The 14,514-nt window shown below is 41.0% G+C and overlaps 2 protein-coding genes across 2 annotated transcripts; both read right to left on the bottom strand.

The window, feature by feature from the left end:
* Positions 1-271: 271 nt before the first annotated feature.
* Positions 272-6,935, bottom strand: LOC133528941 (trypsin 5G1-like). Its single transcript, XM_061866455.1, has 8 exons — positions 6,755-6,935; positions 5,515-5,569; positions 4,615-4,774; positions 3,268-3,434; positions 2,149-2,256; positions 1,373-1,521; positions 898-1,006; positions 272-454 (listed from the first exon to the last, which is right to left on the bottom strand). The coding sequence occupies exons 1-8, from the start codon at positions 6,800-6,802 to the stop codon at positions 324-326; spliced, it is 927 nt and encodes a 308-aa protein (XP_061722439.1). The 5' UTR covers positions 6,803-6,935; the 3' UTR covers positions 272-323.
* Positions 6,936-11,813: 4,878 nt separating this feature from the next.
* Positions 11,814-14,397, bottom strand: LOC133528884 (DNA repair and recombination protein RAD54-like). The gene has a single exon (XM_061866375.1). The coding sequence runs from the start codon at positions 14,241-14,243 to the stop codon at positions 11,955-11,957; it is 2,289 nt and encodes a 762-aa protein (XP_061722359.1). The 5' UTR covers positions 14,244-14,397; the 3' UTR covers positions 11,814-11,954.
* Between the last annotated feature and the right edge of the window lie 117 nt (positions 14,398-14,514).

Raw genomic sequence — 14,514 nt, 5'->3', positions numbered from 1 at the left:
CTCTATGTGGACCCGCCTAATCATAAGATTTTATGCTAAATATGCCTTACGTCATTTTGAAAAAAGATCTGATACTCTTCAAACTGCTGGATCGATTTCTATCTAACATAGCTAACCACCGCAACGAAACTGGCTTTCACGTAAAAAAATCGAACTACGGTGCCACAGATAGACAGACATTGGAGTTAAACGTATAACGCATGTCTTTTTTGCGTCGGAGGTTAAAAATTTTAAGTTTTCGTGGGTTCTGTCTTATAAGGATGAGCCAAAATACTATATTAAGAAATGTGCATTTATTAAAAAATCCTCGTCTTTAAAGAAATCTAGATTTTAAGGCCTTCAACGGGCAACTGTATGGGTTTGTATGAAAGCTCCAGGTCTGCGCTGGACCAGTCGAAGTTGATGCCCGTGATCTCGAGGAACCAGTCGTGGTAGTGGCCGGGACGAACGTACGCTAAAAAAATATAAATATGATGAGACATTTTTACGCAGCTGACCTAGTCCCACGGTAAGCCCATTAAGGCTTGTATTTTGGGTACTAGGCGACGATATATATAATAGATAAGTATATATAAATACTTTAAAGTATATACCTACACAGACATCCATAACTCAGGATCAAATATCTGTGATAAACACAAAAAATGCCCATCCCAGGATTCGAACCCAGGACCGCACTTCTAACTCTTCTAAACTGGTTGGAGCCTGTGATGTGCACACTAGAGTCAAACCAAGATAAGTTGAGAGCGATTTTGATAGGTAGCCCAGCCTGTGCAAGTGTTAAGTAAACGTCATAATTTCATAGAAGTTTGATTTTTAAAATAACACTTGCCTCCTTAGTGTAGTGGATAAACCAGGAAAGTTTTAAGATGAAAGAGAATGTTTGGTGGTAATTACCAGAGGGGAAGGGACTGTTGCAGCCGGCCGAGGAGCCGAAGCTGACGATGCCCACCATGGTCGGCTTGCCGTCCAGGTCCACTTCCGTTAGAGGACCGCCGCTGTCTCCCTGTAGAAAAAAAATGAATTTTAATCTTTGTAATTGAGGAAGAATTAAAATTTTCAACGCCATTTTCTAATTAGGCACTACATTGAATTTCCTCACAAGGCAGTTTGTTCTGGACCTGCTTATTTGGGTAAGCTGTAAGCTTCGGTGTCCCAGGGTCATGAGATCAAATTCCGCCGGGATTTATATAATATAACATTATAAAGATAAAGACAGTCTATTTTCCAAGTAGCCATATTACAAAGCACCTATGAACGTCAAATAATGCATTGTATATTTACACTGTTTGTTGCTTATACTACTGTATATATATGTATTATGTTACGATGTGCTGAGGCTCTAAATTCAGATGTCTAAGATGGCTCCTACCTGGCAAGATGACTGTGCTGTGTCGTTATAATATTCAGCGCAGATGGTTTCGTCCTGGACAACGGTGCTGGTGCTGTACCACTGCTTGCACTCCTCGTTGGAGATGCCTCGCAGGTGCACCCAGCGGAGGACCTCCGAGGTTACGCCACCTGGTGACAGAACCATGTCGGGACACTGTATTTTTATAACCCAATATTTTTATTACAAAACTAATACAAATTGAACCAGTTTAGTGATCATTTTAGTAGTTAGCTCCGAAGACAAAGTATTGCAGTACGGTTTTTTTAGTTAACCTCTTTGTGTGACGCAGACACTGCCAAACACCAGGACAAGTGGAATGAAATCGTTCGGAAAGTAATTCACGGAGCGGAGGTCACAACCTTCAGCAAAGAGGAGAGGAGTGTGTAAATGCTGGGATTGCTGGGCAAAGGCTGTTGTGTTCAAAAATATGGTACGGAAGTGTGACGGTGTGTGCCGATCGACCTAACATTTTACTAACCTATACACTTATAAATATCGAATCCACACATGACTAACGACTAACAATGATCTACTACTACTACTAATTTACGGAGACCAATCCTGTGGACCTCTAAAGACGCAGGCATCCCCTTCTTTCCCCCGAGGGACATCGCGGCCTAAATCCAGGGATGGGATAGAGCTTTCTCTAAATGCCTATAAAACATGCAAAAAAAATGTGTGCGGTGAGGATGTGGCGCCACGCGGGATAGTCCTACAATTCCTCGGGACTCGTGGGTAATATGAATACAACTAACCGTTTATGGGATCATCAGTTCTGCCGTAACCGCTGACGGTGAGGACTATTCCGGTGTAGACTTTGTTCCTATTCTCGCTGTTCTGCAAGCGGCAAGGCTGGATGAATTCTGTTGAAGAGGATTGGTATTAATGTCTACCCTTGATATTGATCACAGACAGAAGAAAACTAGCTTTGTTTTGTTTTATGATATCAATATATACATGGTAAATCTTTTGACTGTGAAGGTCAGGTCTGGATTTAAAGACGTATGGCTCCTAGGCATTTTGTATGACACTTGGAATTTAGGGGGCCTCAAAACCATTGCTGGGTTGCCTGGGCCCCTGGGCCCGGGCCTCGTGGGTCTGGGCGGAATCCAGCCCTGGTCAAGGAGCATCCGGATACAAGATCCGGATATGCGTTGCTGGCGTGAAGCATTTGAAAAGAAATCGCTCACGTGAATTTCGTGCACAGTAGGGTAAGCAATAACAGGCGAGCTCTGGGTACCCACATGTGTGCGTAATCTGGACTTACCTTATCATTGATGTGAATCCACTATAATACACCCTACTCGAGAATCATGTTCATGATACACATTTTTTGTTTAATACTACGTCGGTGGCAAACAAGCATACGGCCTGCCTGATGGTAAGCAGTCTCCGTAGCCTATGTACACCTGCAACTCCAGAGGAGTTCCATGCGCGTTGTCGACCCTAACCCCACCCCCCTCGTTGAGCTCTGGCAACCCTACTCACCGACAGGAACACAACACTATGAGTAGGGTCAAGTGTTATTTGGCTGCGGTTTTCTGTAAGGTGGAAATACTTCCCCAGTTGGGCTCTGCTCTAGATCTGGAATGACATCTGCTGTGCTGTGCCCTACCAGACAAGGCGAGATGACATTCACATTGCCCATACTTCTCTTTTGGACGTAGTTTAAGGACATACACATGAAAATAGAAACTCTCTTCGAAGTCGCACCTCTGTAAGGAACGCTCTGCTCCAACCCCCCCAACAGTGCGATATCATCTGTATACACGCTCGTCCTGGCTTCATCGTATTTGCAGGATTGACATTGGCAGGCCTTATCTCATTGCAATAAGGTTTTTATCGATGATCTGTGAACTGGATGATGTTCTCACCTCCGTAAGGGATGCTCTGCTCAAGCCCCAGTAGGGCGATGTCATCAGTCTGCACGCCCGCTCTGATTTCATCGTATTTAGGGTGGATGAATTTGCGGGATGTCTCCACGAGGTATTCTGGACGGGTGAGGTTGGTCAGGCCTAGGCGAACCACGAAGGTTGGACGGCTGTGGAGGTAAAGTAGGAAAATCAAGAATACGTCTAAAATAAGATTATTTTAGTGGTAATCGGCATAAGACGAAACGTTGGAAAATAAAGGTAAAAAATAAAATAATTTAATTAATATGTGTTCAAAACGCAAAAGTTTTAAATGTTAGTATAGACGAAAAATACTTATACTCGTAAATTGTAAAAAACTTTAAATAAAAATAATAATCGAAAGGTAGGTAGTGTACCGAAGGTATAAAAGAGCTAATAGGTCCTTCTGCAAAAAAATGGGTACCTTTCTAAACGACGATGAAGATAAAGATTAAATAATTTACGATTGTAGGCAGGTATCTACGTAATCAATGCACAAAGGAGATCAGGCGGGCCGTATGCTTGTTTGACACCGACGTTCTATACAAAAAAAAATCAGGTGACTAGATAGTAGGTGCAGATGCAGGCAGCAGGGATCAATCATGAAGTCACGGCCAAAGCTGTTCTTGTGAAACTTATACCTATCTAGGGACATAGACTGGTCCTAGGCAACCTTGACTTGAATCTACTTACTTGGCCACCCAGTGGGCAGCACTGATGATCCACTCGTAGAGCATAACGGAGCCGCTGCAGGTGATCACGGCGCCGAGGTTTCTCACCGTCTTCAGCCTCCCATCTAGCTACCGTACGATCTCTCTCTACTCTACCTAAGGGTTTAAGAAACGACTAATCGCAAACAGGGTGCAAAGAGGTAGACTTCACTTTAAGGTAGATAGCGCAGCTCTGAAAGACAACATCCTTTCCTACTTGGTTTATCAGTGGGCAATCGATCACTTATGAAGCCACAGTGCTAAGGGAACCTATAGAGAACAGAGGTGATATCTCGGGAGGAAAGGTCCAGAGGCTAGTCTTTAGAGAACTTATAGTGAATATCTATTGAGAGAGATGACTCAACTAACTTGGCCATGCAGTGGGCCGCAGTGATGACCCACTCATGGTGTATGTGGCGGAGCCGCAGGAAGACACATCATCTAGGTCCTTCACCATAGGCAAGTCTTAGGCAACCTGGAGGAATTCTACTAACTTGGCAAAGCAGTGGGCCGCAGTGATGACCCACTCATGGTGTATGTGGCGGAGCCGCAGGAAGACACATCATCTAGGTCCTTCACCATAGGCTGGTCTTGGGCAACCTGGAGGAATTCTACTAACTTGGCAACGCAGTGGGCAGCAGTGATGACCCACTCATGGTGTATGATGGAACCTCCGCAAGAGGACACGGCGCCGAAGTTGCTCACCATGCGGAGGCTGATCTGATACGGGATCTGGCCGTCTATGGCTTCCCAGCCGGCCACGATGCGCCCACCGTTACCTTTACAAAAATTAGGATTTTTAACCACGCCGTCACTGACCGTTTTGACAAAAAGTATTTTTTTTTACGGTGGCAATTTAGCAAAACTCTTAGCTTGGTACCCTGCCGTGGTGAGGGCTGCTAAGCTATAGCTTTTCTGACTGTACCTACATCTTAGGCCCCGGCTAAGGCTTAATTGCGAATCCAAAACGGTCACAATCGCGTTGACTACTCTTCACAAGCGTCGACAAATACTCACTGTCTTGATATGATAAAAGGGGCACTGTAGGTCCTGGCTCAGTTTCATTGGTCGATATATAGTGAAACTCATAAGTCGATAGTTCGGTTCGGTCGATATACTGCATGCGGGGACGGGGACTCACCGCAGGCGGTATAACGACTAGTGAAACTCATAAGTCGATAGTTCGGTCGATATACAGCATGCGGGTGACTCCTCGCAGGCGGTATATAAGGTTGTATAACGACTAGTGAAACTCATAATGGTATCCGTTCCGGAAATCTCCATATGGCATACTTTATGGAAATCTCCCGCACCCCGCATACGGGCCCTATCGACCAATGAAAACAGTTCCTCGAATGCGGGCTCTACGGCATGCTTTATGGAAATCTCCCGCACCCCGCATGCGGGCTATATCGACCAATGAAACTGAGCTATCCCTCGTCTTCTATTACCAACACAATACACACAAAGTAATGCTTTTGGAATATTCATATTCATCCTATTGTTACTCAATTCTTACCCATTCGCAAGTCCTCGATGATAGCGGGATCATTATCTCTTTGGAGAGGTTCTGCCTGCAATTGTAAAAGGGTTGTTGATAAATCTTATTTTTTTTATTTTTTTTCATTCCGAAAAGGTATGCATTTGACCACAATCTCACCTGATGGAAAGTGCCGATGTAGTCTAGGATGGAACATGCTTACCTAAAAGATGTCTATTCACTCTCGATTTAAAAAGGTCCAAGTTATAGTGGACTGGGAATAGATTTGCAGGAAGTGAATTCCACTCCTTAGCCGTTCGCATGATAAAGCTGGATGCGTAGCGTTTAGTGCGAATCAGTGGTAAAGTAACGAGGTAAGGGTGAAACGCAAGTCCGCGTCTAGTCCCACGGTGGCAGAACGGAGATGGGGGGATAAGATGATGTAATCCCATCGCACACTCCCCGAAATGTATCCTGTAAATCTTATGTCTAAATGTTGCCAAGACGAAACCACATGGCTCACACTCAAACAGTTTCAAGATCTCATGTAAGGCAAAGATTTTAACTTTACAAGCCCTTAACTTCACAAACTACCCTGTTGTTAAAATATGTGGTTTGGCCGTTTCGCTACCGTGGACGTAGGGTGGAAAATGTATTCACTGTTCACTTTTCCGTTATACAATAGTTCTTATGGTTCGTTAGCCGTTACTATTGGTAGAGGAAAAACTACTTTGTAAGTGTGAATCATAGAGAAATAAGAAGTAATAGAGTGCTCACTCCATACATTAGTTTTGGTACCTAAATGCTTATTATTTGCATCGAGTAGCGGAACTCTCAGTACTGCTACTCGACAATAGATATCGCGGAAAACTAAAAGTCTAATGCTCAACGATTTTCAGCTAATATTATAACCAGAGTAAGCGTAGGAGTTGAAAATAGAGTTCCGGTTATTCTGGTTATAATATTAGCGGAAAATCGTACGTCATACTTTTTGTTTGCCGCGATATCTATTGTCGAGTAGCAGTACTGAGAGTTCCGCTACTCGATGCTAGATGTCGACTGCGAAAATAATAAGCATTTTGGTACCAAAACTGATGTATGGAGTGAGCACTCTATTACTTCTTATTTCTCTATGGTGTAAATGAAAAAAATTAAAGTTGCGAAACTTGAAGAGCACGAATCACGATTTTTTTGGATAAAGATCCCCACGTACACCTAATATATGACCCGGATCGATAATTATTTAATTATTTTAATTAATTAGGGATTATATAATTACCTGAACCAGCCCAAAGACAAACAAAACTAGAAGATACGCGGCCGCCATCTTTCGATCGACTCGCGAAAGTGATTGAACTGTTGAGTAAGGCTAATCTCTCATTAACTCAGACTTATCATATATTAGTGTTTGCCCGCGGCGTTGCCTAACTTGTAGACTAATGCCAATTCCAAAGGATCTACCGCGAAAATCTAAAGTACGTTATCCGTCTTTCTATTACTCAAGTACCTATAGGTAGGTACAGATGGACTAGCCTAGATAACAATCGTGGATACAAAACGCCAATCCAAACATAAATAATGTATGGAAATAATCACGTGACTTTTCGTAGGAACTGTCATCCCGGCTTTTTTTTAAAGTAATAATAATAATTAAGTGATTTAAAGAGGTGCGCTTGTGGCTGAAGAGGCGTGCTATAAGGGGAGATGGCAGAACCACAAGAAAATGTACGTGAATTGTAGAGGTTAGCACTAGGGCTCCTGATATCCGTGATACACGCCGATCCGTAGCTACGGGTTCTTAAGCCCGGCGGTACTAAGATCACGAATTTCACGAACACGGCAAGGTACGTACCTCGTACCTGCGTTCGCGTCCGGATTCACGTGACACGCCGTGACCGTGACACGCCATGATACGTAGCCCGTACCTGCGTTCGTGTGCGGAGCTTCGGGCTCGGTTCCGTTGGATAGGTACTTATCGCACGTCTCGTAGGTTCGACACGCCCGGGAGAAAAATAAATAAGGACTAGGTATTATTGAATTGAGTTACCACTTAGTATATTGAATACGGGACGTTCGTCGGACAAACATTTACGTGTGAATTAAACTTAAATTGTATTTTTTGCATCGATTTGAATATAATGGTTATATCTAAATAATTTGGGGTTGTTCTGTTTTTTGTATAACCAGCTATTGATTTTAGTCAAAACTAGCGACCTGCTCGTTGCATTGCACTAATATAATAATAATAAATAAATATTATAGGACATTATTACACAAATTGACTATAAGTCCCACAGTAAGCACAATAAGGCTTGTGTTGAGGGTACTTAGACAACGATATATATAATATATAAATATTTATAAATACTTAAATACATAGAAAACACCCATGACTCAGGAACAAATATCCATGCTCATCACACAAATACATGCCCTTACCAGGATTTGAACCCGGGACCATCAGCTTCGTAGTAAGTATCATTATAATTATGAACTTAAGCAACGCTGTGCTACTGGTTGTCATTATTAAATCAAAAGAAGACATTTTATTGTGTTAAGTATTAATGAAATGAATGAAACATACTTGTAAAAGCTTGCTACTATCAAAGAATATAACGTAGCCTAAATATAAACAAGGCAATCCTAATTCAAAGAAACAAAAGGGTAAATTTCTGCAAATCTTCGGTAGATATGATAAAGGTAATACAGGTAAACAAATTCAACAAAAACACATGTACGGGGCCACGGAAAAAAAAGTACGCAGCTGCAGTTCTTATCAGTTTCGGACTTTCGGCACATTAAAGAGTACTGTTTATTTCTAGATTGAAGGTAATAATGACATATTATTGTTAGAGTGTTTTATTGTATGACTAACAAGCTAAGCCAACATACCGGGTTTTTTTTGTAGATAAGAAGTGCAGTTGCACGTGCAGACAAAATGAAACAAACAATATACATAAGTAGCTGTGGGCTTTACCTTTTGTTCGTGAAGTTGAAAGAAGTGACCGCGATGTTTTGTTTTACAATTCGTGGTATTTTTTATTTAATCCCGAGGGGGCAGTTTAGAATTTTGAACTCACATTCATTGTCATTAGTTACTCCTGACATCACAGTTGGTCTCCTAACACACAGTGTTGTGGTATTATTTTAGCAACCCGTTTATTAAAGTAGCTATTCATTGTAATTAATGTTTTATTCTATTCATTTATTACTCATTAATATTTAAAAGGACTTACTATTGGAAATAAATTTTAATTCAAAAGTAATGAAACGGAATTAGAGCTATGAATAAAAAAATCACGATACCGCATCGTATCTTCACTCAACGTCGCGGGCGGACCGAACCGGCGTGTTCTTAAGATACGTGAAGCCGTGATCACGCCTACACGGATCTACACGGATTCACGTACCCTAATTTCACGTAGCCGAATGTCACGTGTGGAACGGACCAGAAAACCGTTGCCGTGAAACACGAAACCGGGCGCACGGCTACGGGTTCACGAATCACGGACACGACCGCGAGCCCTAGTTAGCACCTATACTTTAGCGTGAAAGTGTCAATGTACAGTTTACTATGTTTCTGACTCAGGCCACAAGATGACAGACCCTCTAACCAGGTTCTGCCATCTTGTACTAAAAGGAAATAAATAAATTGAATTGAAATCTTGTGAGCTTACATTGGAAGCTTAATATCTTTGAAAGTTACACTTCGCGCCAGCATTTACTGCTCCCTATAGTTTATGCACGTTCCCTAATAGGCACGTCTACACTCTACACTGGCTGGTTTGTGGTGAGTCAGAATGGCGGGAGTACCTAAATAAAATTAAATGAAAACCATACCATATTTTTGTACCTAATTTGTACTATTTAGTACCTCCGTAAAAAAAAAATTGTACCTCACGGTACATAAAGTTATCATCAAAAAACAGTAGGTACACCCGCCATCCTGACAGTCAGAATTATTTATTTATAGATATTAATTAAATTAAGATATAATAATGATAGTCATTGAGATAATGCTTGGATTATCTGGGATAATTATTTTTTTATCAAATTTATCAATGATTAATATCGGATATTTGAGACTATATTAATGTGATTGAAGGTGAATTATGTTGCCAAACTTTTAAAAGATACCTGAGATGTAGATACCTAACCTACCGAAATCGAAAGGACCGTAGGTTGGGTTCTGCTCTAGTTTCGGTGGAAATGTTTATTATGCATGTACTTCCTTTGTTGTTTTTATTTCTTTATTATATTTGTTTGACATTTAGAATTTATTCTAGAAACATTCTAGACTAGTATTTTTTATACATTTTTTTTTGTATGACGATATTGAAATTTTTAGTATTAAATTTGATCTATGAATTATATTCATTAGTATTATATATGGAATAATATTTACAACATCAATAAATTGCTCTGATAATTAGCTTAAGATAATTATATGTAAAACTGTCTTACTATTCATAAGTGTTTGTTGCTAGGCCTACATGAATAAAGTATATTTGAACTATGTCGAAACCGAGACTTTAGGTCGGACCCTCCCGAAAATCCTGTTTCGGTGCGGTCGAAACGTTCGGATTTTTTGGCCAAAACGGCGTGATTTTCATGTCGAAACTAAAACTTTGGTCGGACACTACGTCGGTATTAGTTACCGTTTGTGACCGCCGGGGCTCAGGGGTTGAATTTCAAATATATTTCTTAGTGGAGCATTTAAAAATATGCATCAAATATCAGTCCTTCAACGGTGTAGGCACCTAGGACTTGGGCTTTGTATTCTGTCAACATCTAGTTTAACACTTAGGAAGCGGACTGGACGTAAGCGGCGCGGTGAGCGGCAAAATAACAACTAATCATACATTCCGCTCGACCAAATGTATGAACGATCTTGATTTGCCGCTCGCAGCGCCGCATGTCGCTTGTGTCCAGTCCGCGGCCTTACTATCTGTAATTTTTAGGATAAATGGACCTACAATACAGAATCAAAGTCAACTTCTCTACTCTGTGCGACTATTGGTTATTATTACTGACGCACGCGACCGGCGGTTTGTCGCTCTGTGCCGGTGGCGCATGCATAGCAATGTGGTGAGCGCTGACCTTAAAGACGATGCGGATATTGAGCGCGAGCGCAAAGCGTTGTCCGTCAGAGCGAATATGATAGCCCGCAGGTTTGCTCATTGCTCAAAAGAAGTTAAAGTCAGTTTCTTCAGAGCCTACACAAGCAGCCTGTGGGCAGACTACACGTATAAACGGTACAATGCTCTGCGCGTTCAATATAATAACGCGTACAGGGTGCTGATGGGGTTGTCTAGATTCTGTAGCGCGTCAGGGATGTTCGCGGAGGCGCGGGTAGACTGCTTTTACACCACGATGCGCAAGCGAGCCACATCCCTGGTGCGCAGAGTACGGGCCAGCTCCAACAGCATCCTGACCATGCTTGCGGACAGGGTTGATGGCCTATATTTAAATAACTGCTGCATGACTCATGTGCGCAGGAATAAGTGAGTACCTAGGCGGATTTTCTTGAATCCGCTTATTTATTTATTTATAAGAAACTCAAATATAGTATATATAGTTTGCTATAATTAAATACATATGTATATATTAACATTAGCATTAAGATAAAAATTGTCACTAACACAAAATGATCCAAGTTGGTCGTGAATAAATAATTTATTATTATTATTATAGGTTCAAAATTACTTGTATGAATGAAAAGACTTGAATAGATCTGTCCTGCGACCCCGCCAATCGCGTGAGTTCAGGCCGCGCCCTTAGGCTAGCTAAGAAATTGTGAAATTAGAGAAAATAAAATAATGAGTCACATGGCTTAGGTCTGGAAAAATCAAATGCATAATTATACATTTGGAAAATATAATCACTCTTCATAATAGTTAACTTAAAACAGAATTATTTACATTTCAAGTAATTTATGTCATAGAAAACTCTCATTTTGCTACAGTTAAAAGCAAAAGTTAACTCAGATTTTGGGGTAGGCACAATTTTTTTTGGGGGATTTTTATACATTTCTGCAACAGAACCAACCTTACAGGTGCGCTTGTAAACTCTTCTATGAGGGGGCGAAGTGCACCTGCCGTGTAAGTACGACTACCTTTAATATATCAATAGATATATAAACAAATTTTATATTATAATTTAATTTATCTATACTTACACGGCAGGCGCACTTCGCTCCCCTCACGCGCAATTACTTTTTCGAAAGGTACCAAATTTTTTAGTAAAACTTAATTGCAAGCCCGAAAATGAGTTCTTCAATATTTAAATGGCAACATAATTTTTTCTTCTAACCTAGAAAAAAAAACAAACTAAAAAGGTAGGTATGCAGATAAACGACTTTAAACTAAAAAGGTCACTGGCAATGTGGCGCATATCCAGGCAAAACATATTGGGCGCCAATATTGACAATCACAAAATTTTCTGAGAAACATAAAAAACATATAAACACATGATTTAAACTAAGCATAATCTTCATCAGCACTGTCATCTGGCTCTGAATAATCTTCATCTATCTCAATTTTCCTTCTCTTCTTTTCCTGTACATTTTCCTTATCCTCTATCTCATTCTGCGCTTCAGTCTTAGCTGAACGGTGATGGAAAACGAAGGAAATACTCTTTGCAAGATCCCAGCATTGCTTAAGAACAAGATCTGCCAAGTTCTTCTTATCGGCACAATGATACCAGTTAGACAAATCCGATGTACAATCAGAATTCTCCGGAGGTAAGGTAACTTGGATATTATTTACACATCTTCGGCATTTAAACTTGCTGTGAGTATCTGACAATGTGTTCTCTTCCAATCTAAACAAGTCTTTCAAGTCTTCTGAAGTGAAATGCCTTAGAGATTCCTCATTTTGGTCAACAACAGTGTCACTTAGGGCTTTCTTGTGGGCTTGTCGTTGGAATATCTTCTCTTCTATGGTTCCTGTGGCTAGGAGTCGGTAGATGTAGCAAGGTTTCTTCTGTCCGTCGCGCCACACTCGAGCCATAGCTTGGTCATCATTTGCTGGGTTCCAATCAGGATCAAACATGATCAAACGGTTTGCTCCGATGAGATTCAATCCACAACCTCCCGCTTTCGAACTTAACATGAATATCCATTCTTTAGATTCTTTATTGTTGAAGCTCTCAACAACTTTAGCTCGTTTTTTTATCGTCATAGAGCCATCCAGCCTTACGTATTGGTAGCATCGTTTACGGCAAAGCTTTTCAAACAGATCTAAAGTTTGTGTATAGTTTGATACAAGAACTATCTTGTCATCGGTGTTTGTTTTCAGATTAGCGAGAATGCAATCTAGAATCATGAGTTTTCCTGAGTATTCTGGCTTCACATCTTTAATGTCATAGTTGCTTGGTAGCAGGTCTTTAGCTTTTTCAAAGCCTTCTGATCTTTCTAGGATCTTGTCATAAATTAGGTCAGGATGATTGCAGAGCTTTTTCAGTGTTGTGATGCTTGACAAGGCACTCAAAGTGTTCTTCTCTCCGTTGCCGGAGAATTTATTCCGGATTGCATCAGAATTGATGAAGTTCTTGTAGATTTCAGTCTGAAGTGGCGTCATTTTCACGCAAATAACCTGTTCAAACTTGACCGGCAAGTATTTCGTGAGCAAACTGCTTGTTCTTCGGATCATACATTTGTTGACTATTCCAGTGAGAGTTGCAAGGCATTCCTGCGCCTTTTCTCTCTCTAGCTCAGTTGCTAAAGCATCCTGGCCTCTTAAAATTGCGTTTTCGTATTTCTTCTTAAACTCTTGTGCTGTTCCTAAGATCCCCTCATTCACAAAGTGTACTAAACTGAAATATTCAGTCAAATCATTTTGAATTGGAGTGCCTGAGATCAAAATCCTCCTTTTAGCTTTCAAACCCATCAGTGCTTGGTATGTCTGATTCTCGCTGTTCTTTAATCTATGACCCTCATCACAGAGAACCAAGCCAACCTCTGAGGAATGCAGTATATTTGAGTATATCCTGAATGTCTCATAGGATATTATCAACACTGGAGTAGCAACTCTCGTAGCAGAGTATGTGTTCATGAATTGTTGTAACTTCAAGGTTATGTCTGCTTTAGATCCTCCATCCATAGCTAAAGCATTAATCCTTGATGCAAGCCATTTCTGTATCTCATTATACCAGTTCTTAACTAAGCTGCTGGGGCATACAATGATTGCCTTACAAATGGTTGGTTTACACTCCGGGCTCTGTCTTAACAAGGTCCATAGTAAAGTTATGCATTGGAGAGTTTTCCCGAGACCCATTTCGTCAGCCATAATACAGCCAAAGGCGTTTTCAATCTGCTGTCCAGTCACGCAGTCATACATGAACTTAACTCCGTCGCGCTGATGTGGCCTTAGTATATTTCCTAGTACAGGATCTACCACAACAGCTACTCTAATTTCTTTCGGGTTCATTTTCATCTTTTCATGTTCAGGAATATATGGAGGGCGATACAGGACCAAGGCATTCGGCTCATCAGGGTCGTGTAAAGCTCGTCTGACTTGTGTTCGTTTTAACCCTAAACTTTTGCTGCAATAGGACGAAACGTAGTTCGGAATGGGCACTTTGAACGGCTTGCTCAATATCTGCTTGATTAAGTTCTCGTGGTCTGATGCAGACATGGATTGAGTGAGGGTTCGGGGTGCGACGGTCTTTGTGCATTCTCGCTTCTTGCGTTTGGACGAAGTTAGCAGAGGGCTTTTGAAAACACTGTCTCCAGAGCCGACTTGGCTCGGCGCTAGACTGCGCCGCATTTTGAATACTTTTTTCAGTACACCATAGCGTAATAAAAGGTAAAATCTTGAAAACAAACAATTTTTGAGGGAAATAAACCCATTTAAAACAAATCACGATTTGCTTGACGTTTAACTGACAGTATCTCTGTTGTTTTCAAAAGTAATGTCATAATCATAACTGTCAGTGTAAAAGAATGTAGCTTAAACAGACGCGAAGAATCAGGGAGCCTACCTCGAACACCGAAGTTCGCAAATTGCGGCCATATTTCTTTTAATTGGAATAAAAGAG

This window comes from Cydia pomonella, chromosome 20 (genome assembly GCF_033807575.1).
Source record: "Cydia pomonella isolate Wapato2018A chromosome 20, ilCydPomo1, whole genome shotgun sequence".
Taxonomy (NCBI): Eukaryota; Metazoa; Arthropoda; class Insecta; order Lepidoptera; family Tortricidae; genus Cydia; species Cydia pomonella.
This window is presented reverse-complemented; position numbering and strand designations above follow the sequence as displayed.